At 42.3% G+C, this 24,466-nt stretch overlaps 1 protein-coding gene across 1 annotated transcript; it reads right to left on the bottom strand.

The window, feature by feature from the left end:
• Positions 1-4: 4 nt before the first annotated feature.
• VGLL3 (vestigial like family member 3) lies at positions 5-23,948 on the bottom strand. The gene is made up of 4 exons (XM_033146822.1): positions 23,490-23,948; positions 11,332-11,578; positions 6,439-6,942; positions 5-177 (listed from the first exon to the last, which is right to left on the bottom strand). Exons 1-4 carry the CDS (start codon positions 23,721-23,723, stop codon positions 134-136), a joined length of 1,029 nt encoding a protein of 342 aa, XP_033002713.1. The 5' UTR covers positions 23,724-23,948; the 3' UTR covers positions 5-133.
• Between the last annotated feature and the right edge of the window lie 518 nt (positions 23,949-24,466).

Here is a 24,466-nt window from a genome sequence, read left to right as displayed (position 1 = left end):
CTCATCATCTGCTTAGTATAATGTTTATTGCCACTGTGAAGAAACAGTAAAAAATAATAATACTGTAGTATCTCCTTCACAAGATGGGAACTCTTTTAACACTGGTTACTGGTAAAATCCATTTTTTGGTACTTCAGAACCATGATGTCTCCTTACTTTTGTCCTGATGTTGGATGCCTATTTTGAAAGGGAAGAGGAAATAAGTTTAAACTTGCGTTGTTTGAGTGGCTTAATTTGATCAATCAGTCATCATCTTACATCCCACCTTTCTCTCATCATGGAACCTAAGGCAACATACACGTGGTTCCCAGGTATTGCCCATACCTGCTTAAGCTTCAGTTGGGTGGTGGCCTCAGGTGCCATCAGATCATACTCTGGGACAAAAGTTAATTACACCTGTGTTAGACTGTACTGTCCAACTCCCCGGCCCCTGTCCAATTTCAATAAGTAGTACTAGACTCAAAACATATTGATTAAAATCATCTGACATAAACATCAGTTTGGTTTTATTAAGAAATGACATTTATGTGCCTGAGATGCACCATAATTTTCAGTTTAAAGTAGTTTGAAAGAAGAACCATTGCATGTGCATTCATCCCACTTTTGCTTCTGGTACACACATTTGGCAGATTTTTGCATTATTTCTGAAACCTGCACTGCCTGCTTGACCAGAGGTGAGAGTAGGATAAAATCTGGCCAACTGACTGACCATTTGGCTAAGTGAAGGGGCGACCTCAGATTCTGAGGGACAAGGGCTGAATAGAGATGCAAAATGAGCGTTCCCCACATCAAATGGGGTGCGCATGTTGCGAGGTCGCGGGGAGACCCATTGGATCACGGTGGCAGCTCCTGGTAGTTGGTCTGGCTTGCCTTCCCCAGGTTGGGATATCTGTGGACTCCACATACTCCATCCCAGCTGGGGAGGTGTTGCCAGGGGGATTGGCCAGGTACGGCCCTAATAAGAGAAGAACCTCATCATAAATGTGCCTTTCAAACCACTTTTGCCTTCCCCCAAATATTTTTTAGTTGTAGTAAACATAAAAACATATAAAAGGATAAAACAGTAAATGAATACAAAATGTAATATAAAAGGCTGCCCAGCGCAATAAAAAAATGAAAGAGCCAATGAAAAACAAGCAACTTCCTAAATGCATTAAAAAAATAAAAATAGCTTCCCCAAAAACTTTACCAAAAAGATTAATCCACTAACAATCACTGAAAATTTTAAGCAAAGAGACAACTGAAAGAGCCAAGACAATTATCTGTTCCATCTTAATAAATTAAACACAAATATTTCTGTGATATTATTATGAAAAAATGGGTACCTTTTTGTAATGTTTTGGAACATACAAGCCTTATACTGATCTTAACCTGCTGTAACAATATTTCTTTATGCCCTTTATCTTTGGTTTATTTTGCCTTTTAATAAAGTAAGTTATTAAAAACATTTATGTGAAATTAAAGATTATGCTGAAGTTCCTGCACTAAAGGGCATGGGATGGGAACACACTTGAAATTACTTACTGTTGAATCATTTCCTTATGCTTTTGTGGAACTGGCCCAGATTAATTTATGTGTAGTTTTGTAATCTTTTAACATCAACAAGGCTATGTAAGGGTATTCATATCTGGTCTGCTGCATCCTCAGTTAATGAATATGTCCTTCTCTGGAGCTAGGAGTAATCTAGCCAGTGATTCTTGAAGGCAAATTTGTAGTCTTATAGGACACAATTTACCTTTCCCCCCTCAGTAATGCTCAGTGAGAGAGTGAGATTTTGTGTGTGTGTGTGTGTGTGTGTGTGTGTGTGCGTGTGTGCGTGATAATGTTAGTTTTCATTTTCAATCATTATGGATGCAGTTAAATAGATATTTTGCTGTATTGATGCAGACTCAAAAGAAAACTTGTGAATGATGGGTGTAGTGAGATGAGTCTGGAGCAGCTGCTTCCATCAGAAATGTTTGTGTGAATTCTCCCTAACCCATAGTGTTTATTCATTGGTTACAGATCTTTTGTGTAGACTGTGGAAATCCCTTCCCCCAGGCAGTGCTCCATGAGTGAACATAACATTTCAAAGCTCTCTATGAGTCATCACAATTGCATATAACATCTACATGCCAGCTCTGTTGGGATTAGGGCAATGAACACGGTAAGGAGAAATTAAACATTGTATAGTTACCACCAGCCCCAGTCCAATGGACAGGGGTGGTAGAACTTTTAATTCAACATCTAAAGAGCCACAAGTTCATCTTCTTCCAACATCTTTCCATTCCTCAAGGATTAATAAAAAGTAAATGCACAGGAATTTGTCACTGTTTTACATATGTGGGGAAAGCCGACCCCAAGTTCAAATAAATACAAGCTAATTGATTAATATATGGCATGCTATAACATGCAAAATGGTCATTATCATTTATGTTTGTGTTCAGGTAAACCTGAAGTCAGTATTGCATGCATAATTAAATGTTACACATGCAGTTATGGACTGGATCCATTATTGACGATGCATCCTCAGTTTTGACCCCTGTACCCAAGCTCTGAAACTGAAAAGCTCGACTGGGCTATTAGCATTCTTTATTCTTATAACAATAGTTAAATTAGAGGCATCCCTCACTCACACACACCCCATCCCAAAATATTAATTCATTTCCTTCCTACTTTCACTTACCCATGAACAAATTGCAGCCCCCTTTCAGGGTTTCTGAGCCTTTGCGTTTTTTTTTAAAAAAATCTTAAAATAAGATTCCTTATTCAGCCTTGGACAGACAATCCAATTGTCTAGACAGCACAGAATACTGGAATTGCTATCAGATGCACCTTTATGTTGCCTTCTATGACAAGAATCATAGACAGCTGAAATTTGCTCATAAATACACCTTGCCAAAAGGCAGACCCCATGAAGTGGCTAACAATTGCTCCTAGTCATAGCAGACGATCACTTTACAACCTGGAGCATGAAATTTAATTACTCCTGTGTCATCTGTACAGCTGCAAACATAATTAATGGCCATAAAATTGCCCAGATCTTTTAAGGATTCGGTTGTGCTGTTTTTTCTTAATTTCCCGAGGCAGCAAAAGCAGTGCTTGTTTAACTCTCTCCCCTATAAAGGAGAATGTGGGAATGAAGCTTGCTAGGTTGTAGCAACAGGTAGGTAGCTTTGTTGGTCTGCTGTAGTCGAAACAAAATAAAATAAAAATTATTCTGAAGAATATCTGAAGAAGTGTGCATCACATGAAAGCTCATACCAATAACAAACTTAGTTGGTCTCTAAGGTGCTACTGGAAGGATTTTTTAAAATTATTTTTCATTAGGTTTTAGCAGTTAGTACAAGAACGTGAGACTGGGCATTTGCACTGCTGCATTCTCTGAAATCCAAATCCAAAGAACCTTCTAAAAGAAACAGACCATCATCTAATGCTATATGAATGGTACAACCGTGTGTGTGTGTGTGATGTATACTTGTGAGAGCCATCTACTGTACTATTTCTCATATAAACTCTTATATTAAACCTGCAAACAGTAATGTCAGACTTGTATGGGGGGAACTTGGTGGGTTTCCTATCCTTGATGGCAAAAACTGCAGTCTGAGAATTGGAACAACAGTTTTATTTTTAAGCACAGGAAAATCAATTTAAGATCTAGCATTGCTTGCTAAAGTCTGTAGTCTGCTACTCTATATTAATAGGCAACGGCAAACAAGAATTACACATTATATGTGAGCCTCAATCTTTTGCATAATCTGCCCTTGGCTTAAGTATCACTTGAACTAGGTCCTAACCCAGTAAGTAACTAGGTCGTAACCCAGTAACCTGTGGCTCTGCCACTTCTCCACACCAGATCTGGGAGAAGTAGAATAATCAACTTTTTTCAGATCTATGGCTGGCAGGGCTCACTGTAGTTGAATGAGCTATGCAGCTGTATGGGCCAGTTCTATACAGAGTTATTTCATGGGACATTGCCCCCTTTTTTCCAATTCACTTTTCAGGTCAGCAATGGCTGCTTCGCCCTTTGATACAGTTGAGTTATACTAGTGTTCTCCACTAGATGTGTAAAAAGACAGGCACTAGCCCTCAAACACTCTGGGAGATATACAAGGTTCTTCAGATGCCACCCTCTGGACCTCCCATGGAAGGGGCACATGAAGATGATGATCACAGGATCTGAGGTGGTTTGTGTGAGGAGAGGTGATCCTTGAGCACATTGGGCTCCTGAAATGCATAAAGCTTTGCAAGTCAAAACCAGCTGCAAATTCACCTGCCACATATCATAGCTCAGTGATAGCTAAGTAAATTAAATGTCTCAACTCAAAGTCAGCTGCCTTTACTCCTTTTTTCAGTTAAGAGTGATTTACAGATTACTGCCTAAGCCAAGTAAGGCCTTTGATTTAACCTGACTGCTTGGGACCTTCAGTTTTTTGTGGTAATGACATCTGCCTTGAAGACAAAGATATCTGAATGAAAGTTGGTACACATTCATGACACGGCTCCAGCGTGACTCTAAATCAGAGGACACGATTTGGTCTGTGACCGTTTAATAAAATTTGATTTGATAGCCATGGTAAATCAGAGGACAGTCCTCATGAAGGAGTCCTCTTTTTCATGTGTGAGGAACCTCTGGCCCTCCAGAGGTTGCTGAACTACAACCCCCATCATGCACGCTGGGGCTGATGGGAGTTGTAGTACAGCAACACCAGGAGGGCCAAAGGTTCCCCACTCCTGCTCTATTTGAAGGGCTGTCTGTCTTCTCATGTCACGTTTAAATGTAAAGAACCAATAGATTGGCAACTTATTTCTCATCAACCGTTAGCATCCAGACAGGAGACTAAGGAGACAAAATGATCACCTGGCCACAGTCTTCCCCAGATGCATTATATTTCTATTATTTGTTTTTACACATAAAACCAGTATAGGTAAAGGTAAATGTGGTGGTGCTGTGGTCTAAACCACTGAGCCTCTTGGGCTTGCTGATCAGAAGGTCAGGGGTTCAAATCCACATGACAGGGTGAGCGCCGATTGCTCTGTTCCAACTTCTGCCAACCTAGCAGTTCGAAAGCATACCAGTGCATGTAAATAGGTACCGCTATGGCAGGAAGGTAAACAGTGTTTCCATGTGCTCTGGTTTCTGTCATGGTGTTCCACTGTGCCAGAAGTGGTTTAGTCATGCTGCCACATGACCCAGAAAGCTGTCTGTGGACAAATGCCGGCTCCCTCGGCCTGAAAGCGACATGAGCACTGCACCCCATTGTCACCTTTGACTGGACTTAACTGTCCAGGGATCCTTTCCTTTTTTTTTTACCTAAATCCTGTATGTGCAAATCCCTGTCCTCTTTTTTGGTGATGCATAGCTTCTTTTTTTAGCAATATACAAGTGGTCACTTTAATTTATTTTCAAGGGACCATGAAACATAATGCATGAGAGAGAGAATGAATATTGAATTACCACAAGGTAACTTGATATGTATACTTAATATGCAATTCTTTGTGGTTCAAATGCTAGCTAGACCTGCTGGGATGTCTGCAGCAGAGTAATGGATGAGACCAGATGTCATTCCAATAGTACAAAGTTTCTGGGTCCCGAGTATGGAGCTCACAGGGAAAAACTTTTGTCTTCCAATTTTGAGAGCATCTCAAAGTGCTGAAATGAGATTGTATAGGTGCAGCAGAGCCGCATCTATAAAAGTAATTTGAGAAAAAGTGTTTTGTGCTTGGAATAAATTTATTTGGACTGCCCTGTAGAATGACAGCTTTCTTTTATGCTGGGTTGCTTTGGGAAAGTTTTATACTTAACATTTGGGTTGGATTTTGAAAAACACTTTATGATCTCTTGAGTTCACATTGAGTGAATTCATAACATCTCATTCTCAAACAAGATTGATTAAGAAATCAGATTCATTGCAGGCTTTCAGAAAGAAGAATCCTAAGTTTGTCTAATTTGAAAAAAGTCTACTTCCAAGGAAGGGTATTTAGAACTGCAAAACAAGAAAGCCAGTATCTGGTTCCTACTGACTTTATATAATAACAGGATGTTTGTGGTTAGATTTTTGTTACAAACAATAGAGCTCTGAACCTTGAGATTGCTTGCCTGTATTAAGCGTGTTTTGTCTGCTTTATGATCTCAGTGGGAGTAAAGAACAAATTCTTCTAGATCATCATTGCAAATCTTAGCATTCTTGCAACTTCATCCCTTTCTAACTACATGAGGGATTCATACCTAACAGATGAGGTGAAAGAATCAGGGTGGGGAACTTGTGACCCCCTTAGTTGGTCTTGGACTATAACTCACCATGGTGGCTGATGGGAGATGGGAGAAGGAGGCCCAGCAACATCTGCAGTGCCACAGTCCCCACCCCCTCTGAATTAGTGGAGGTCTTGAGAATTTGCTTGATTACGACATATGTTTCCTAAATTACGAACCATGTAAAAGAGAAAGCTGCAGCTTACCTGCGTCAAACCCAAAAGTTGGCACAATGTCAACTGTTCCATGAAAGGCTCCTGCCCATGCTGAGGTAGCACTGGTGACAGCAGTAGGATCTGTCTTTGTTGCATCACACTGTGGTGGAGGAATCTTGCCTGCGCAAACTGAAGGCATCAGCAAAGATCTGTACCGTGGGTCAAGGTGCGAAGTCGGGTGGTGATGATGATGCATGTGTGCATGAGGATGGTGGCGGTGCATGTATACATCATGCATGTGTCCATATGAAGGGCTCACCTGAGATGCTAATGGATAATGCCAAGATTCTGGCATACTCGGCGGAGGAGGTGGAGCAGTCTGATGCAGAGTATGTCCTGGCCAGCTGCTGGGATCTGCTGCTGAGAAGGTGCCTGGTGCAGTAACAGGAAAGTCATGATGAACTCCACTTAAGCACGGTGGAGGTGGAGTTTGATAAGAACTGGTCCAAAACGAAGCTGGGAAACCACTCCTCTGGCTTGCGATTGTTGCATTCTCTTTTAAAAGAAACATCAAAACAGTGATAAATTCTTCCATGGATCATGAATAATAAACAGCTTTGCTAACATGAGTAAAGAAACAAACTTAAGTTCCATAGACAACTATTTAAAAATGTTGATGAAAGCACAAGTAACTGGACCCTGCCAGAAACCCTTCTTCATGTGCCTCCTCAATCTGAAGCCTGGAGGACAACTATGAGAAAGCAAGCCTTTTTAGTGGTGGCCCCCTGACTATGGAATGCTCTCCCTAGGGAAGCTCACATGGTTTAAAAACTTTTATGTTCTTCCAGGCCTTTTTAAGATAACAGTATATGTTTAATTCACAGTGGCAGTCTTAATATATGCATTTAAGGGCTATTTATGTTCTTTGCTGTACAGCAGTTTGTTGTTTTTGGTTTCATTGTGCTGCTTTTGTATTTGGGTGTTGTTTGTCTCTTAGGTTTATTGATTTCCCCCCTATTTTATGAAAATTCTTTTTAGACCCCAGGGCTCACCGAAAAGGGCCTAAGTAACTGGCCACTTTAGTGTCTAATCAGCAAATTTTAAAATGTGTTTGGAAATATAACAAAACAGCTGATTTTAGAACTAAACAGATTGCAATTCAAGCACAGCTCCGGTCCAATGCCGTTATATTATGAAATCACATACTTTAAATCCCATCTTTCTAAGGAGTGGTAAATGATTTTACTATGTAATGATAGTGCTGGCATAGATACTACTAGTATTCTTGCCAAAACCTTGATTTGAAATGAAGTAGAAAGGAAGATGCTTTGGGGGAAAGGAGGGAAGCTAGAGATGTTGCCATGGAAGAATATGCCTATAGCTCATGATGGGGAAATAAAGTCAGAGAAATATCACAAAAATAAGAACATTTCAGTGGGGTGTTTATCAGACCCACCCATATCTATCTATCTATCTGTCTATCTGGCAATTGCAAAGGTTTATTTGTTTTATTAAGCTAAAGAGCTTTCATAGCTAATAAATTACAATTTTCAATGGATTTCCTCATTGACCTTTTATTTTATTTTATAAATAAGACTTCAATTTTAACAAAAGTTAATCAACTGTAAATTTTAAAAATATATACATTCACACCACTGAGGCCCTTGCTGTATATATCCCAGTAAAGAGCTGTGCAGGGACCAACTTAAGCACTCTACTCAGAACCTATCACACCTGAGTTCAACAGAACTCCAAGATGCCCTGAAGAAAAATCTTATCTAGCCCAGTATACTTTCTGATGAGGATGGCTCAGCAGCAGACGAAGGCTTTGGAAGGAGAAAAGCAAACCACAGAAAGGGAAGCAACACAGTCAAATCCATTTCTCCCCTCCTTCGGGAACTCTGGAGACCTTAAGTTTGCTTTCGCATATAACTGATGGGAAATGGTGTTCAGTGTCCAAGAGATAAAAGCGCACTCCTCTGTTCTGTGCTAAATGTGCATGGAGAATGTTAGGTCTGTAGAGCTTTAAAATAACATTCTTGAATATTTGTGAAATGTCATCATGCTTCCACACCCAATTCATAAACATTTCACCTCTTGCACAACCAAATTCTTGGAGACAACTTCTTAATATCTTTTGGTTGTTTTTAAACAAAAAACTCGGGGGGGGGGGTTGCAGTTTTGACGCTCCTTATCTGGTGAGGTGCTCTCTTGGCATTTTTACATATATATTTTTAAAATTTATCAGAAATCATCCCCTCTCTGGTGAGAGTCACCTGAGAATTACATTAGGATGGCTAGTTAAGATGCTAAAGCAGAGGTGGCAGTAGGTAAATCTGCATCTACCAGTAGATCTCTATGTAACTGCAGTAAATCGGAAAGGATTTATCACTCCTAATTGTTAAGCAGTAGCAGCAACAAAATGACACACTCATTGTACTGCCAGTATGAAAAATATGGGATAACTAGGAGCAGAGTTTTGTAGGGAAGGATGGTGAGTTCTGTTTAGTTCCTTTACTCAGTAGCAGACAACATGGCCAGGCTGCATAGCTTATCTGACATCCCTTCTGGACAGCGACTGCAGAAGATGGTGGAAAAACTGAGGTTTTTAAACAGAGGCTGGATGACCATCTGTCAGGAATTCTTTATTTGCAATTCCTGCATTGCATGGGGTTGGACTAGATGACCCTTGGGGTCCCTTTCAACTCAACAATTCTGTGCTGTACACTGAGATGAGAAGGGGTGAGGCAGCAGAGAGATTGGCACAGTGCAAACACACCAGCAGGAACAGTAATTAGCTCCGCTGGCACATTTGCACTCTGCCAACCTCACTCCTGCTCTCCAGCCCAGGATGCAGCAGTGTCCTGGCTGGGTGGGGCGAGGTCAGGTATACAGTGTAGCCCCATCATGCCACCCGCTATTGCCTGTCCTCATATTATCTGTCACCAAGGTCAGAATTCTTCCATTCTAAGCATAAAGAACTTAAGGGTGGATCACAGGGTTTTAGTAAACAAACAAACAAACCCCTAAGTGGATTCAATATGCCTGCAGTCTGCCCACACTTGCACTAAAAATAGCCAGAGGGGTGCAATTCCTTCTCAAAGCTATTCTACAATGTAATAGATCAGCTGTAAATGCAGGGCACAATCATTTCAGGCATCAAGTGTTCGTATGTTCTTTGATTTCGGTTTTGAGGTTTCAATAAAGTGCTTAACTGACGATAATATTTATCAAGTTTATACTGTTTATACTGTGTTTATACCCATTTTGGTGGTATTTAGTTGCTTGGAGAAAACCAAATACATCCCAACTATCACTCCCATTTCATTTTCTAGTTTTCATTAATTCTGTAATACTAAGCAATCCCATCTGTCCGGAACGGCCAGCTCTTTCCGAAGTCATGATGCTTATCCAGCCACCAAACTATAGAGCATGATGATAAGTTAGCAATTCCTGCATTGTCACGCTATAATATCTTGCAGGAAAGTGAAATTTTAAAGGTGTGAATATTAAAGAATTTTCCACATGGCAACCTCCCATTCTCTGAGACTAATTCTGTAACGTGAGAGTCACACTCAACGCAACACATAAAATCCACAAGCATAGGATCTTCCTGTAGGTTTTATTATTACAAATTGGGAGCCCCATATTTCTGCTCTGAAGATTTAAAAAGTGGAGCTGGACAAAGGGGGGCAGTTAACATGTCTGGTACCTGCATGGTTTCCCCATTGCTCTAGTTACAGTTGGGAGGGGAAATTCAGAAAGGTAAAATAGCATAGGAGAAACGGATTTTGCACTCTCTCCAAGTACTATTTCTCTAGTTATCAAAGCCACTGCATGAGGCTGCTAGTTAAGAAAAAGAACTGAAGAAAATGCTAGTTACAGATTTCTTGCATCACATCTCTTTTCATAATAAAAGGTAGGGGCTGGTTTCAACCACACAGTTCCACTAGTAGGAGCCAATGCAAGACGTCAGAATAGCATGCAGGAGGAGAGTGCAAAGGCCCCCCCCCCAATTGGCTCTAGAAGGCTTAGGACAGGCATGTTGAAAGTAAAGTGTTAATTTGGCCCCCTAGCCAGTTTTATCTGGCCCCTGTGGCAGCTCATTTATTGGGGACAAATCCTTAAAAAAAGCTCAAAAACTTTGGTCGGCCCTCACGCATGTTTACTTCATCAAATCCAGCCCTCTTTGAAAAAAGTTTGGGCATCCCTGAGTTAGGAGAACCGCTATAATAGCATGCAGGAGGAGAGGAGAGATTGTTCCATCTGATAAGCAAAATTGCTTACACTAGTGGAACAATCTTAATAGTGTGATGTTGAATTCCTCTCCTAATTTTCCCCAGGAATTTCCAAATTTTGCATGTGGCTAGTCAGACTGTTATCATGAAAAGAGATGTGTTGCTGGAGGAGACTCTTGAGAGTCCCATGGACTGCAAAAAGATCAAACTTATCCATCCTTAAAGAAATCAGCCCTGAGTGCTCACTGGAAGGGCAGATCCTGAAGTTGAGGCTCCAGTACTTTGGCCACCTCATGAGAAGACTCCCTGGAAAAGACCCTGATGTTGGGAAAGATGGAGGGCACAAGGAGAAGGGAACGACAGAGGATGAGATGGTTGGACAGTGTTCTCGAAGCGACTAGCATGAGTTTGGCCAAACTGCGGGAGGCAGTGAAAGATAGGTGTGCCTGGCGTGCTCTGGTCCATGGGGTCACGAAGAGTCGGACACGACTGAACAACAACAACAACAGTCAGACTGCATGGGTAACACTGGTTTTGCAGGTCAGATTTTTGTGTATCTGTGTGCTGCCATCCAGGTGTTGTATGGCAACCTAATCTTTAAAAATAATGTTTACCTGAAGGCGTATATAAAACCCAACTTTTGTGCTCACAGAACCAAAGGAATAAAGTAAATGAGATGTAACCAAGTTTTGCTTATAAAACTTACCTCTCCATAGCCCTGTCTTGCTTTTTGAAATGGCAGTCTCAGGACTGAAGCGACTAGCTTGGTTTAAAGCTCTTGAGAAGTGTTCATCCACTACTGACCCAATGTCACCCTGAAAGTAAGTGAAAAGGACGCAGCGAGAGTTAAGGTACTCCATATCAGTAGGCTGGTCTTTCTCGTCTTCTTCTTGCTTATTAGGAAGGGTCACTTCCAGAGATTCCTGCATCTTGCTGTATACAGCTAGCTTACTCTGGTACAAGGGAGGAAAAACAGAAAGAAAGAGAGTAAGATAACTTCAAGTACAGACCACTGAAACAAACATCCATTAAACGTATGGCAATGGAGATACATTTTATATTATTATACATTTACTTGTAGCCAGCCCTATCTATTCTGTAAGTGCCTGCCACAGAGAATGGCCATTCATATTGTGTCATATAGGGATGAAGATAAGTAGAAATGCAGACCAAATGAAATTAACTGACCTAACAAACACCACCAAGATTAATGCACAAATCAAAACATAGCCCCTTCCATTATTCAGTGGCCAGTGAGGCGTCCTCCAGATATTCATATAATCATAAACTATCGGGTTGGAAGGCACCCTTGGGGCCATCTAGTCCAAACCCCTGCAATGCAGGAATCTCAATATGCTTTTGGGCACAACTTCCATAATGCCTCAGCATTGGCCATGCTGACCAAGCTAATGGGAGTTGTAGTCTAACTAAAGATTTATGGTTCAGCATTGACTATGCTTGCATTTTACCAACAGAGTCGTGCTGGTTCTTGTTTTAAATGACTCAAGTGGCTCAAGTTCATGCTGTTATGGTGCAGTCCTATGCACACCTATGCTTTTAATAATATTTCACTGTTCCTCAATCAGCCATCTGATGAATTATTACTCTTGTTCAAGTGATGGATTTTCCAAACCCTAACTTATGAGCGGTAAGTGCTATAAAATATTCCAGCTTTATAATTCAGTTTGGGGCATTCTTCACTATCCTCCACTTGTCATAGTTTTCCTGGGCTTAGTTATCATTTGTGGAGGAGGAGGATACTACACATAGATGTGGGTAGCAGAATCGAGCCATTTGTGAGCGGGGAGAGGGGGAGTCTAAGCATTGCCAAAGATACAAAACAAATCTGTGCTCTTCCCTCATTCAAACAAATGCTGCATTTTTTTACATAACACCAACTTATAAAAACATTGCATATAAAAGATGATTAAATGTGATGAGATTGCTGTGAGATAAACAAACCCTTTTAAAGTTCATAAGGGGAGGGGGAAAGAAACATAATTAAAACCAATGCTGGATGATGAAAGCCTCTGCGTATCTCTGCACAATTTTTCTGTCAAATCAAACGAAAATGTCAAAATAAATTAAGTGTGAAGATCAATTTTACATGGAACATATTTTTCAGATGTTCCATGTTACGAATGTTTTCCAAGAAGCCCAGATCCACACCCCTCTGGCAGCGAGCATCCCTTTGTGCCCAGCATGGGGGAGAGAAGGGAACGGGTGTGATTGTTGGCTGCGTGGCCAGTGGCTGTTCATCTTAGGGTACAATTGCCAGCCATGCCACCTGCTATGGAGGCCTCAGCATTTGGCTGACTTGCTCATGCAGAGCTAGTTGGCTGAGGGACCAGGATACATACACCAAAGTGGAGGCTTCTCTGCTTTGGTCTCCACCTGAGGAATAAACAGAGGTCTTACCTCCTCTCCCACTCTGCTATCATATGTCAATTATCCAGGGCTATTAGTTCCCCTTTCTCATATGAACTTGTTGTGCATATATTTTGGTTCATGGCAGTTTGTGCTTTTGTTTCTTATCTTAACTTAAGCGTTAGACACAGACCATAGTTTGGGAAGTAAGGGGCTTCCAGGAACTGGCAGACAGATGAACATACCATGTGAGCCATTGTATGGCTCCTTGGTGGTGGCAGGCAGCAGGAATGGCTCACATGGTATGTTTGTCCACACACACCCCAGTAATTTCCCCATTATTTGCAGAAGGAGTTGTTATTAGCATCAGATTGTCCCTGCTTGCATTACACCATCCTCAAGCAAGCTGCAATCAAAGAGGTTGCAGGTTTTTAACTCGGCTCTCTGTGGGCTTATTATCCACACTTACCTTTCATCCACTGGTACAGCCTGTGCTTTAAAGCGCGGGGTCCGAGCACCCTTTCCCCCTCTGGAGCTTCCCACTTGAAAATCTACTCTTTAATGCTCAATTGGAGCAAATGTTAGTCCGTGAAAATACCAAACTGACGTTTGCTCTGATTGAGCAGGTTTTCACAGGGAAAGCTCTGGAGTAAAATTGGGGGGGGGGGAGCAGTGGGACATGGAGCTTTAAGGTGCTGACCTGTGCCTGGAAAAAGTGGGGCAAAAGGTAAGTATGGATAAGCCCTTAGTGTTTCCCATTCTTCCCCGTCACCCTCTGTGCAGCACAATGTTTGCCACCATTCTTAGGCTCTCAAAGTAGTCTGTTAAATAGCATTTTAGCCTGACCCAGGCTTTCCCAACCTAGTGCTGCCCAGGTATTTTGGGCTGCAAACTGCCTGCAACTGATGGGAGTTGTAGTTCAAGTACATGGGCACATGAGCAGCTGGGAAGATGGATCTGAGGATGTGAGAGAGTATGCAAAAGAGGAAGAGTCCAGTGTTTTATAACTTTCACTTATTTCCTTCAGCTCAGCAGCATCACAATGACCCATATTCAAAAGTTAGTATTTTCACTTTCTTAGAAATACCACATTGTTACTCACATCACAATAGAACAGGGTGAGCAACCACAGCCCCAGGGGCTCTTCCTCCAGGCCCCTTGGTACTCACTCCCCACCCCACCCCACCCCACTCCCGGTTTACACACCCTCTTACATGGCAAACTGTGTCATATATTAGCAATAATCAGTAGCTTTAAAAAAAATGGGAAGAAAATTGCATTGCAGTGCTCACTGTCATACATTATCATCTCTTTTTCATCATGGGCCAGTTTTGGCATCGTCACACTCCCTGCAAATGTAGCACTTTGATTCTGCCCTTTGCAGATTTCATTTTATTGTTATTTTATTCCGTTTGAGTTTTCAGCTTATTGAGACCATTTTCAAATGGCGAACCAGGAAAATTTACATGTGAAGGGTAGGGCAAGGGGGCAATGTGGAAACTTGTTCCTGGGATCCAGATGCTACTGCCTGGAAGTCTGCTAGTGTTTGTATATAGTAGGTGGAATTCAGGAAATTAAAACTCATATCCAGAGCTGCTGCTCTGTGCAGGAATGCTCTTCCATTTCATGGTCAAGGCTCTGTCACAGCATTTGCATTTCAATCTTTCCTGTTTCTCATCCCAAGAGTTATTGCTGAAAGTTATTTTGGTTAATTTTAGAAAATGAAGCTGAATCTTTGATATTCCTATTTTATCCTGAGATGCTAACACTTTACTAGCCTAGTGGCAAACTTTCTCTACATACATAGAGTGTTTTGTTTTAACAACAGGGTAATACTTGATATACATTTTCAAGCAACAGAAACCAAATGAATCCCCCCCTAATGTTTTCACAGTAGGACAATTCCTAAGACATCTCTTTGAGCCTCAACGTTGTTCATGTTATGAAGTTAGATTTTCGTTGGCAGTCTTCAAGAGATGGGAGAATCCTAGCCATAAAATAAACTTTACTAACACTTTTAAAGCAAATTATTCCTTATGGTCCTCTTCCAAATCACCTTGATGTGAGTACATACTAAGGCTTCCCCATTCATTTCAATGAATAAATCGACTAAAATGAATGGCAAAGCCTTTGCACACATGAGAGTTCTGAGAGTGCATTTCATAGGATGGCTGCTATTGCAACCCGTGCCATTTGACCAGTACTAACAGATGACGACGCTTTGTCAGCAAAGTGGCAACAATACTGCAGAGTTCAACATTGTTGTAAGCAAAATCATGCATCATCTGTGGCATGAACCATAAGAGCAGCAGGGCACGCTACGTTGCACAGCAGAAATAAGCAACGCCATCTTGCAAAGATGCCACAGAGCAAAACTAGGAATTATTCCCCCATACGTCTCTCTGCCATCACTAAACACACCCTCACTGGTACGACACCTTATAAAAACAGACCAAAGATCTATCTAGCCTGCCAGGCAATAGTCATCTCTTGCTCTGGTTCCTCACTGACTCGGAACCTCAAGGTGTATAGGCATCATGACTGGTAGCAAGTGACAGCCCGATTCTCCATGAATTTGTCTAATTCCCTTTCAAAACCATCAATGCTTGTGGTAACAAATTCCATAATTTAATTGTGTGTATTTGACTATTCAGCTTCATTGAAAGACCCCATGTTTTGATATTGTGGGAGAGTCCATTTTCTCCAAACCATATATACCTCTTAACATGGTCTCTATTACTAGCCTAATCTTTTTTTCTAAACTATAAAGGACCAAACTATGTTACTTCCCCTTGCAGAAGAGTAGCTCATAGAATTGCACAGTTGGAAAGCATCACGGGGGTCATCTAATCCAAGCCCCAACAATGCAGCTATTTCCTGGCACCTGCTACATTATTCTTTTAAACTGGAGACCGAAACTGGCACCTTCTACATGCAAAACATGCACCCTTGCACCGAGATACAATCCACCCCCATATTATGAAGATATTCTGGAGCTTTTGAAAACAGATCCCCAAAAGCTTTAAGGCTGAAAATTCCTAAGTCAGTGCATTCACATAACTTACACTACTGAGAATTGTAAACTACAACCTTTTTTCAAACTGTGTGACATACTACAGTGCTTTCCCCCATTATTTTTAATGCCATCGTATTTGAGGGGGGGGGAATACAGGTTTTAGCCTATTGTGGTTCTCAGCTCTTGGAAGGCTCTTAAACCTAGCAGAAGTTTCCATGAACTGAGGGGGGAGCAGTATTTGAGGATTTGCCTTCCCTTTTGCAGCCCACTGTCCCCACCAGAAATCTGCTCCAGAATGTTGGGAGGCCTTCTGGAGCACTGCAGGAGGTGAACGGGGGGGGGGGGGGCAGTTATAAAAGAAAGGTGTGATTTGCAAAAAAACAAAAACAAAACCCTCTCTTCCTTCCACCTCTCATTTACGGAAGCCTCCACTAAAGGAAAGAGCCTTCCAAGAGCAGACGTACATAACTGGATATAACCAACTGGTGTTTTTGTTTAAAGTTTCAGATTATTCTCTTGCCACTGCTTGGATCAATGCTTATAAAACTTCTTAGTGATGAGGTGAAGTGTCAGAAATTGTTGAAGGCATAACTGGATGTCAGCAGCAAAGTTTAAAGCACACTTCCTGTGAGTGTTGATATGAATAAATTTGCATTGGTTTGAAAAGGATGGTCAGGCCACAGGCCAAATGTGTCTGGTTCAGTGCTATGTCCATCTGCTGGCACTTGCAAATGTTTGGCTCTCCTCTCCTCTACCTTCTTTACTCCTTCCTTTCTTCACCTACAGCAGCATGCCCGATTCCCCCACCCCCTTTCCACCAATTAAATGCAGCCTGTGCATTTAAAATATCACCTGGCTAGCAGGCATGACAGGTAAGTAAATATGGGGATAGGGAACAAGGGATTCTAAGTACAGCATATGAAATAATCTGGTGCAGTTTAAAGGTAAAGGTAAAGGGACCCCTGACTGTTAAGTCCAGTTGCGAATGACTCTGGGGTTGCGGCGCTCATCTTGCTTTACTGTGGCCAGCATGACTAAGCCGCTTCTGGCGAACCAGAGCAGCACACAGAAACGCCATTTACCTTCCCACTGGAGCGGTACCTATTTATCTATTTGCACTTTGACGTGCTTTTGAACTGCTAGGTTGGCAGGAGCTGGGACTCAGCAACGGAAGCTCACACCGTCGCGGGGATTTGAACCGCCAACCTTCTGATTGGCAAGCCCTAGGCTCTGTGATTTAGACCACAGCGCCACCCGCGTTTAGTCACTGCCTATTTTCCAAAGGCAGCAATGGCCAACCCTGGTAAGCAGCAGGTAAGCAGTAGGGCTGGCCATTGCTGCCATTGCTGCCTATGGAAAATGAATGCCAATTTCTTTCCTACCTATCATAAGAATCATCCTAATAAGCATGCAAAAGGAATTCCAGTACCATAAATCCCACCCAGTATGGCTAATAGTCAGGGGTGACGGGTGTTAAAGTCAAACAACATTAGGAGGGCCACAGATTGTCCATCTAGGGCATGCTGCAGTCTAAAGGTGTACACTTCACCATACCAGCGGTTCAGTGGGAAAATATCTTAACATGTGCTGAAGCATCCCAATTGAAATCAGTGGGATCTGAAAGTTCACTTTGGCGTGATCAAGGCTAAAGTAGTGAGTAATCTATTGTACAATTTTAGTTCGGAAAACATCAGCTTGTGGCAATATTCATGATTAAATTATAATTAACAGAAAATGAATTTGGAATTCTTTTCCCATTGTATTTTGACAACACCAAAAGCAGAACAGACTAGATAGACAGAGCCAAGGGAAAAGGGAAAAAATGAAACTGTCTAAATCTGTTGTTTATGTTAGGATTTATGTAAACAATGGTTGGGGTTTTTAATATTTTATTTAAATTTTTATTTTTATTTTTCATTTAAATACATTATAACAATTATTTAACCATAGTTTTAACATTTTCAAGTTTCGACTCTCTTCTCCCTCTTTCTGCAGTTCCTTACAATTATTTCCATCCTTTCCTGCATACTTCAAATTGCTTTTAATCATCTATTCTCATATATATCTCATATATATTTTTAAAACTGCAGGTTTTCACAATCATCCTGCCAATGCCTTGATCTGTTTACACCTTATTTGTAAATACTCAATAAATCACTTCTATTCCTTTCTAAAACGTTTGTTGTCTTGATTTCTTATTCTTCCAGTAAGTTTCGCTATTTCTGCACACTCCACTAGTTTCTGTATTCAATCTTCTTTTGTTGGGACCTCTATATCCTTCCACTTTGGGGCAAATAACATTTTTGCAGCTATAGTTGCATACATAAATAAAATTCTATACTGTTTGGGTAGTTCTAATCCTGTAATTCCCAAGAGAAAAGCTTCTGGCTATTTTACTAATGTTAAACATCTTTTTCAATTCATTATATATCATTTCCCAGTAAGCTTTAACAATACACCACATGTGAAAAAGTTGCCTTCTTTCTCTTTACATTTCCAACACTTATTTGACTTTGATTTATACATTTTTGCCAATCTACTAGGTGTTAGGTACCATTTATATAGCATTTTCATATGATTTTCTCTTAAACCATAACATGCTGTAAATTTTATATCTGTATTCCATAATCGTTCCCATGCTTCCATTTCTATATTATGACTAATATCTATTGCCCACTCTATCACTGAAGATTTCACTTGTTCATTCTTTGTCTCCCAACCCAATAGCATCTTGTACATTTTAACATTACAATTTAACATCTCTCTCTCTAATTGTGATAGTTGTTCCCCAAACCCCCGCTTCATATGCTTTCTAAATATTTCATTCAAATGATGATACTGTTACCATTTTTTTAACACCCCTGGTAAATCCTTAAACTCTCAATTTAAATTCTCCACCCTCCTCTCTTAGCAAATTTATATTAAGTAGCCCAACTTTCCGGCATATTTTTCTTTTTCACTGCTATGGCTTCAAAAGCTGAAAGCCAAAGTGGTGCTTTAGTTTTCAATTAAAAAAAAATATTTGTCCCATATTCTATACATTTCCCCCAATTATATGATTTGTAAAACCTTTATGTACTTTTCATACCACAAATAAGCGTGCCAACCAAAAATATTTTCATGACCTTCCAATCTGGGGTTATTATTGTTTTAGGGTTTGTTTGTTTTTTGCCTGCTATGGGCTTATAAAGTATTACATAGGCAAACAAATATTCCAAATTCCCTAAAATATCACTGGCAGTGTCTTCTGAATTGTATTGACTCCAAATATTGACATTCTAGAACCATTAAGTGTGCAAAGGTAAAGGAAGTGTGACTCTTTTTACAATTTTTTTTGTCTTAGACCAAAGACTCCCCAGACACATTTCTTTGCATGTCCACTTCCATTAAAATCTATCCATGTGCACCTGTGAAACAGATGACCAGCACAGTTGGTGAAGAGTGCCCATCACCTGTTTGAGGGATAGGCTAGATTTGGTCCTCTTCTCCCTAGAAGAAACCAGTGCTTTCAACCTCGTCGTGCTGATGCCATCATGGATGCATATTGGACTGAGTCAGAACATATCAGCATTCAGCCATAGGTGCCATACACGGAAGATTTTTATGGTGTGCAGCAAAAGCTGCAAGGAATGTGACCCAGCAAAGAAAACAGTATGTGGAAGCTGCTCCAGGCACATTACCTCTGCTAGATAGCAGTGAGAGCCGGGGTTCTTATCAATGTTAAGCAATATCATATGTTTTATTAAATCAGAAATACACAAATATGTGAAAAGAGCAGAGTCATCACCTCTTTACAAACTTGCCAGCTTGGAAATATAAAAAAGGGGGGGGGGGAGAGAGAGAGAACATGCCAAAGTGTTTCCTAAACTAAACTGTGTTCAGACAATTAAGCATACCTGTGTTCAAGTTGTTAACAATTAAAGTTAATCACCATTTTCTTATCGCTGTTAAGATTCATATAGAAAAAAATTAAACAAAAACCCAAGGAGAAAAGTTCAAGGCAGGGAAACATAGGGACAGTGGCATATAGAAGAAGTCAGATCTAACAATTCGCCAGCAAAGAAATTTACCTGCTTAAATATATGCTTTGCTCTACGGACTCAGTAGTCTCCTAAAAAGAAAGCGGCTTCTTAATTTTAAAAATACATAGATGAAAAAAGATGCTCAAAACCTGGAAGTGTAAAATGAAAAAGCAGAGATGAAGAAATTTAAGGTATATAAACCCTAAATTTTTCACTGCCATGCTGTATTTCCAAATATGATAGCAAACTGGAACATCTGTTCGTATTTGATATCTTAGCAAATAATACTTGAAATTGTGGAATGCTTAAACAGTAAAACTACAAATCAGTAAAGTGGTTTCTGTTGCAACTGTAATAACCCAGATTGCAAAATACACTTCAGTATACTTCAGTGATGATGGTGATGGGAAAACATCCCAAATTCTACATGCTCTTACTGTCCATGTATAATGGACCTGAAACAGTTAGCCAAGCATTGCTCAAACTGCCTTGGCAATGAATAAAGAGGAAATAATAAACTTGAAAAAAGGGATTTTGTATTTTAGCCCATATTTGTGTCTCCCAGGCAAGCTGGTATTAAGGGTCACTTCCCATGTACGGAGAAAACAATTTTTGTGGATAATAATGATAAAACCTTATGGAATGCAGCAACAACCAAAAAATGTATTCTCAGATGACTGCATTGGGGCCAAGTCAATATTAGTCCCACTTCACCCACGCACAAGCATAGTCTAAAAATGCTGTCAGCCTGATAAGAATTTCCTGATTTACTTTGTTACATCAGATTCTTAAGTTAAAGGGTAAAAACAGCCCTTGCCGCTTTACTAGAAGAACAAGATGTTTGGCTGTCGTTAAAAAACAACAACCCTCTTCTCCTTTAGATCTGCAAAAGAACTTAGTACTTTAAAACAGCACTGTAACAAAAAACAAAACAAAACAAAACAAAAACAGAGTACTGGGGCTTGTTTTATCAAGTGAGGTGTCGTGCACACCAATTAGACATACTATGCAACTTTGTGAATGTTTACTCTGAAGTAAGTTATACCGTGTTCAGGAGGACATAGGACATGTGTTCAGGATTGCAGCCATAGTAATAATATGCAGTACGTACAACTAGGCCATTGTTATGGTTAATTACAATGAATTATGCTTGGAATGGAAGTAGGCCCTAACACTGTTTACACCCACAAAGCAATGCTCTCAATTAAAAACCCAAATGAAGCAATTAAAACAGTAAAGGCAGTAAAGGTTGCAATCGTATACATGCTTAACTCCCATTGAAGTTAATAGGGCTCACTTTTGAGTTGACCTGTGTAGGATTACTGAAATACTTGTGGCACCTGAATGTAACAGATTTGTTGCAACTAAAGTTCTTGTGTAGTAGAGCCCACAATATAAGATACATCTGATGAAGAGGACTTTCTTCAATTCACAAAAGTGTAAACCCAAATTAATCTGGTAGTCATTAAAGTACCACAAAACTCTTCTGTTGTACGTTTTGCTCCAACATACAGACCCATTTAACTCTCTGCAATTACGAAGATGACTTTCTGGCTATGCTCTTCAATGGGACAACACCTACAACTGACCAGGATAGCAAGTTTAAGGAGCGCACATTTACTTGGAAGTAAACCCTTACATACCACAATCCCAAATTACGTTGTATGGACAGGAAGATCTCCCTTCAAAGCAACTGTGTTCAGAGTATGTCTGTTAGAGTCAACGAGACTAACTCCCAAACAAATAGTAAAAAAAAAAAAATTCCTTCCAGTAGCACCTTAGAGACCAACTAAGTTTGCTTTTGTGTGCATGCACACTTCTTCAGATACACTGAAACAGAAGAACAAACTTAGTTTGTTACCAAGAGCAAACTTAGTTGGTCTCTAAGGTGCTACTGGAAGGATTTTTATTTATTTATTCATTTATTTGACTATGGGAGACCAACACGGCTACCTACCTATATCCCAAACAAATAGATCTCGCAATCTATCCCACTGTAAAGTACTATGTACTGTACTTAGAAATAAGTCCCACTGAAAGCAATGGAGCTTGCTTTCGAAAGTATACCTTCCGAAGTCAGGGTACAAATGCACCAGCGATCTCGTCAGGCGCCATGCCTAAGTAATGCGGTCGAGCTCTCCTCCGCTTCCCCGTGGTCAACTTTGGCCAGGAGTCCAGGACCCGGCCCCGCGCGATCTTTTCTAGGAGCAGGGCCGAGCGCCGGGGCTGCCCTGGCCCTCAGGTGCCGGAGGACGGGCGCAGGCGGCCGAGGAGAAGCGCTTCCTGCTTACCTCGCGAGGCTCTCGCAACCCGAATGGCTGTCGAGAAAGCGAGCCCCGCAAGGGTCCGGCCACAGAGTCCGGGCAACCCGAGTCACTGGGCGGGAATCCGCAAAAGTACATACATTCCAGACCCTGGAGTCCAAAACCTTCACGGGTATATTCACACGCACGCCCAACTTCCCCCGCTCTCTCTCGCGCTTTTAAGACGCACAAACACGCGTCGTCGAGGCCCAGACGTTCACCTCTCTCATTGCCGCCTTTCCTCTCCCCAGACCCACTTCCTCACAGTCACGAGCAAGTGAGGTAACTCGCCAGAGGGGGCAATCCTGCCCTGCAGGCACCACTAAAGGACACCGTCCCGTCGAAGAAGTCTGTTTTTGCTATTTGAGCTTCAGGAAAGCTCCAAGAAACTTCCGCGTCAGATCCTAAGGTGACTTGGAGCGCCTCTGCTGCTACTTTCAGGGCGGGAGGTCGTGAAAACCCGTTCAGTCTAGGTCGCAGTCGCCGCCAGTCTCTCTCACGCCCCACACCCCTAACCCCCAGGTGTGCTCTCTGTCCAAAGGCCGGCGCGCCTGACATTCTCCCCTCGGCTGGGGCTCGGTCCCCCTCTCCGCCACCCCGCCCGGGCACACACACACACACACGTGGTGGCAAATAGCCCCAATTCATTGTCTGTCACAAGTAGTGACAGGCAGTGTGTGCCGCACCCAAGGGAATGTATGTGCCTGCGACGTGGGAGAGACAAAGCGGGCGTCTGTGCGACAAAGAGCGGGTGACCGTGAAGAAGGACATAAACATTCCTAAGATACTGGGAGTGACGCACATCGACGTTTATGTCAACATTCGCTTATAGGCACAAATACTCAAGGCACAGGTCGTCGCGCGCGCTTAGAATATCGTGCACGCTTGAGCCTCGTTCACACGTGCATCACTCACTGACCGCTGCATCCGTCACTCGCACATACCGAGTTAGGAATCTCTGTTCAGGGCCATGAGCTGGCGACCTGGCTCGCAAGTATGTCAGGTTCATCACAGACACGTGTAAAACCCAGCGGGAGAGTCGCTCGGAGAAGCAGCTCGCTTCATCCAAAGTGAGCTGCCCCTTCTGCTCTTCTCCCACCCCACACTCCTAGAATGGAACCTGCCCCGCCTCCTGCGTGTCCAGCGAGAGTCTCACCTGCTGGCTGTGCGCGAAGGGCGGCGCAGGATAGGCGCCGGGGGACGCGGGACACGCAGCTACGGCGCCGGGCAGCTTGAGCTGGGGCGGGCAGCACGTCGCCTGCGGCTGGTGCCTCACCACGTCGGAGCAGCTCATGGCAGCCGCCGCGGGGCCAACTAATGCCACCGTCCGGAGAAGCGGGAGCCGAGCCTTCCAGCCGCCGGTGCCGGTCGCCGCGCTGCCTTCTCCCATCCGGGCTCGGCCACGGAGCCTTGGGCTGCGGAAGCCAGTGGCGGAGGCACCGTCATCTTCGAAAGTCTCGGGGAGCCGTCGTGGCGCTTAAATAGAAGTCGGGTTGCCTTGGGCGGAGGAGGCAGAGCAGCCCGGGGAGGCAGAGAAGGGGCAGCACGCCTCCGCCGCCCTGATTATCATAGACACAATGAGGGGCTGTCGCGCTCTGCCAATAGCCAGGGCGCGGGGGAGCCGCGTCCCAACTTGGGAAACTCCGCCCCGCCGCCTTCGGATTGGGTAAAAGTTTGTGTCCGGACTGATCGGGCTGGGAAGGGGATTGGCCGAGAAAGAAGGCGCGGAGAGAAAAAAAGAAGGTTGCGGACTCCGCCCCTTTCTGCAGAATGCTTTTGCCACGCGAGTTTCCTACGTCGCCCGGGAAGGCAGCGGCACCTGGAGAGAACGAGGGAGGCGTTTGGGAAAGCGAGGCAACCGATGCGCGCGAGAAGGGGAGACGAGCTTGGCAGCTGGGATCGTGTTGACAGAGCGGCTTGGTCAGTGACCTGGTCGGTAAAGGTGTAACTGCAGGTGAGGTGAAAGAAAGTGTTGGGGAAAGGGGGTAGGCAGGTCGCCAAAGACCCTTCACCTGAGTCCCTGTAATTAAGAAGTTCAATTAGACGACAATATGGACCCTGCCAGTGCTTTTTTTTCTTTAAAAAATGTTTAGGGGTACTCTCATTTTGACTCAAGAAAATCACCATTTTTTA

The sequence above is a fragment of the Lacerta agilis genome, chromosome 4, assembly GCF_009819535.1.
Source record: "Lacerta agilis isolate rLacAgi1 chromosome 4, rLacAgi1.pri, whole genome shotgun sequence".
Classification (NCBI taxonomy): Eukaryota; Metazoa; Chordata; class Lepidosauria; order Squamata; family Lacertidae; genus Lacerta; species Lacerta agilis.
The sequence above is the reverse complement of the archived record's forward strand: the minus strand, read 5'-3'. Positions and strand labels throughout refer to the sequence as shown.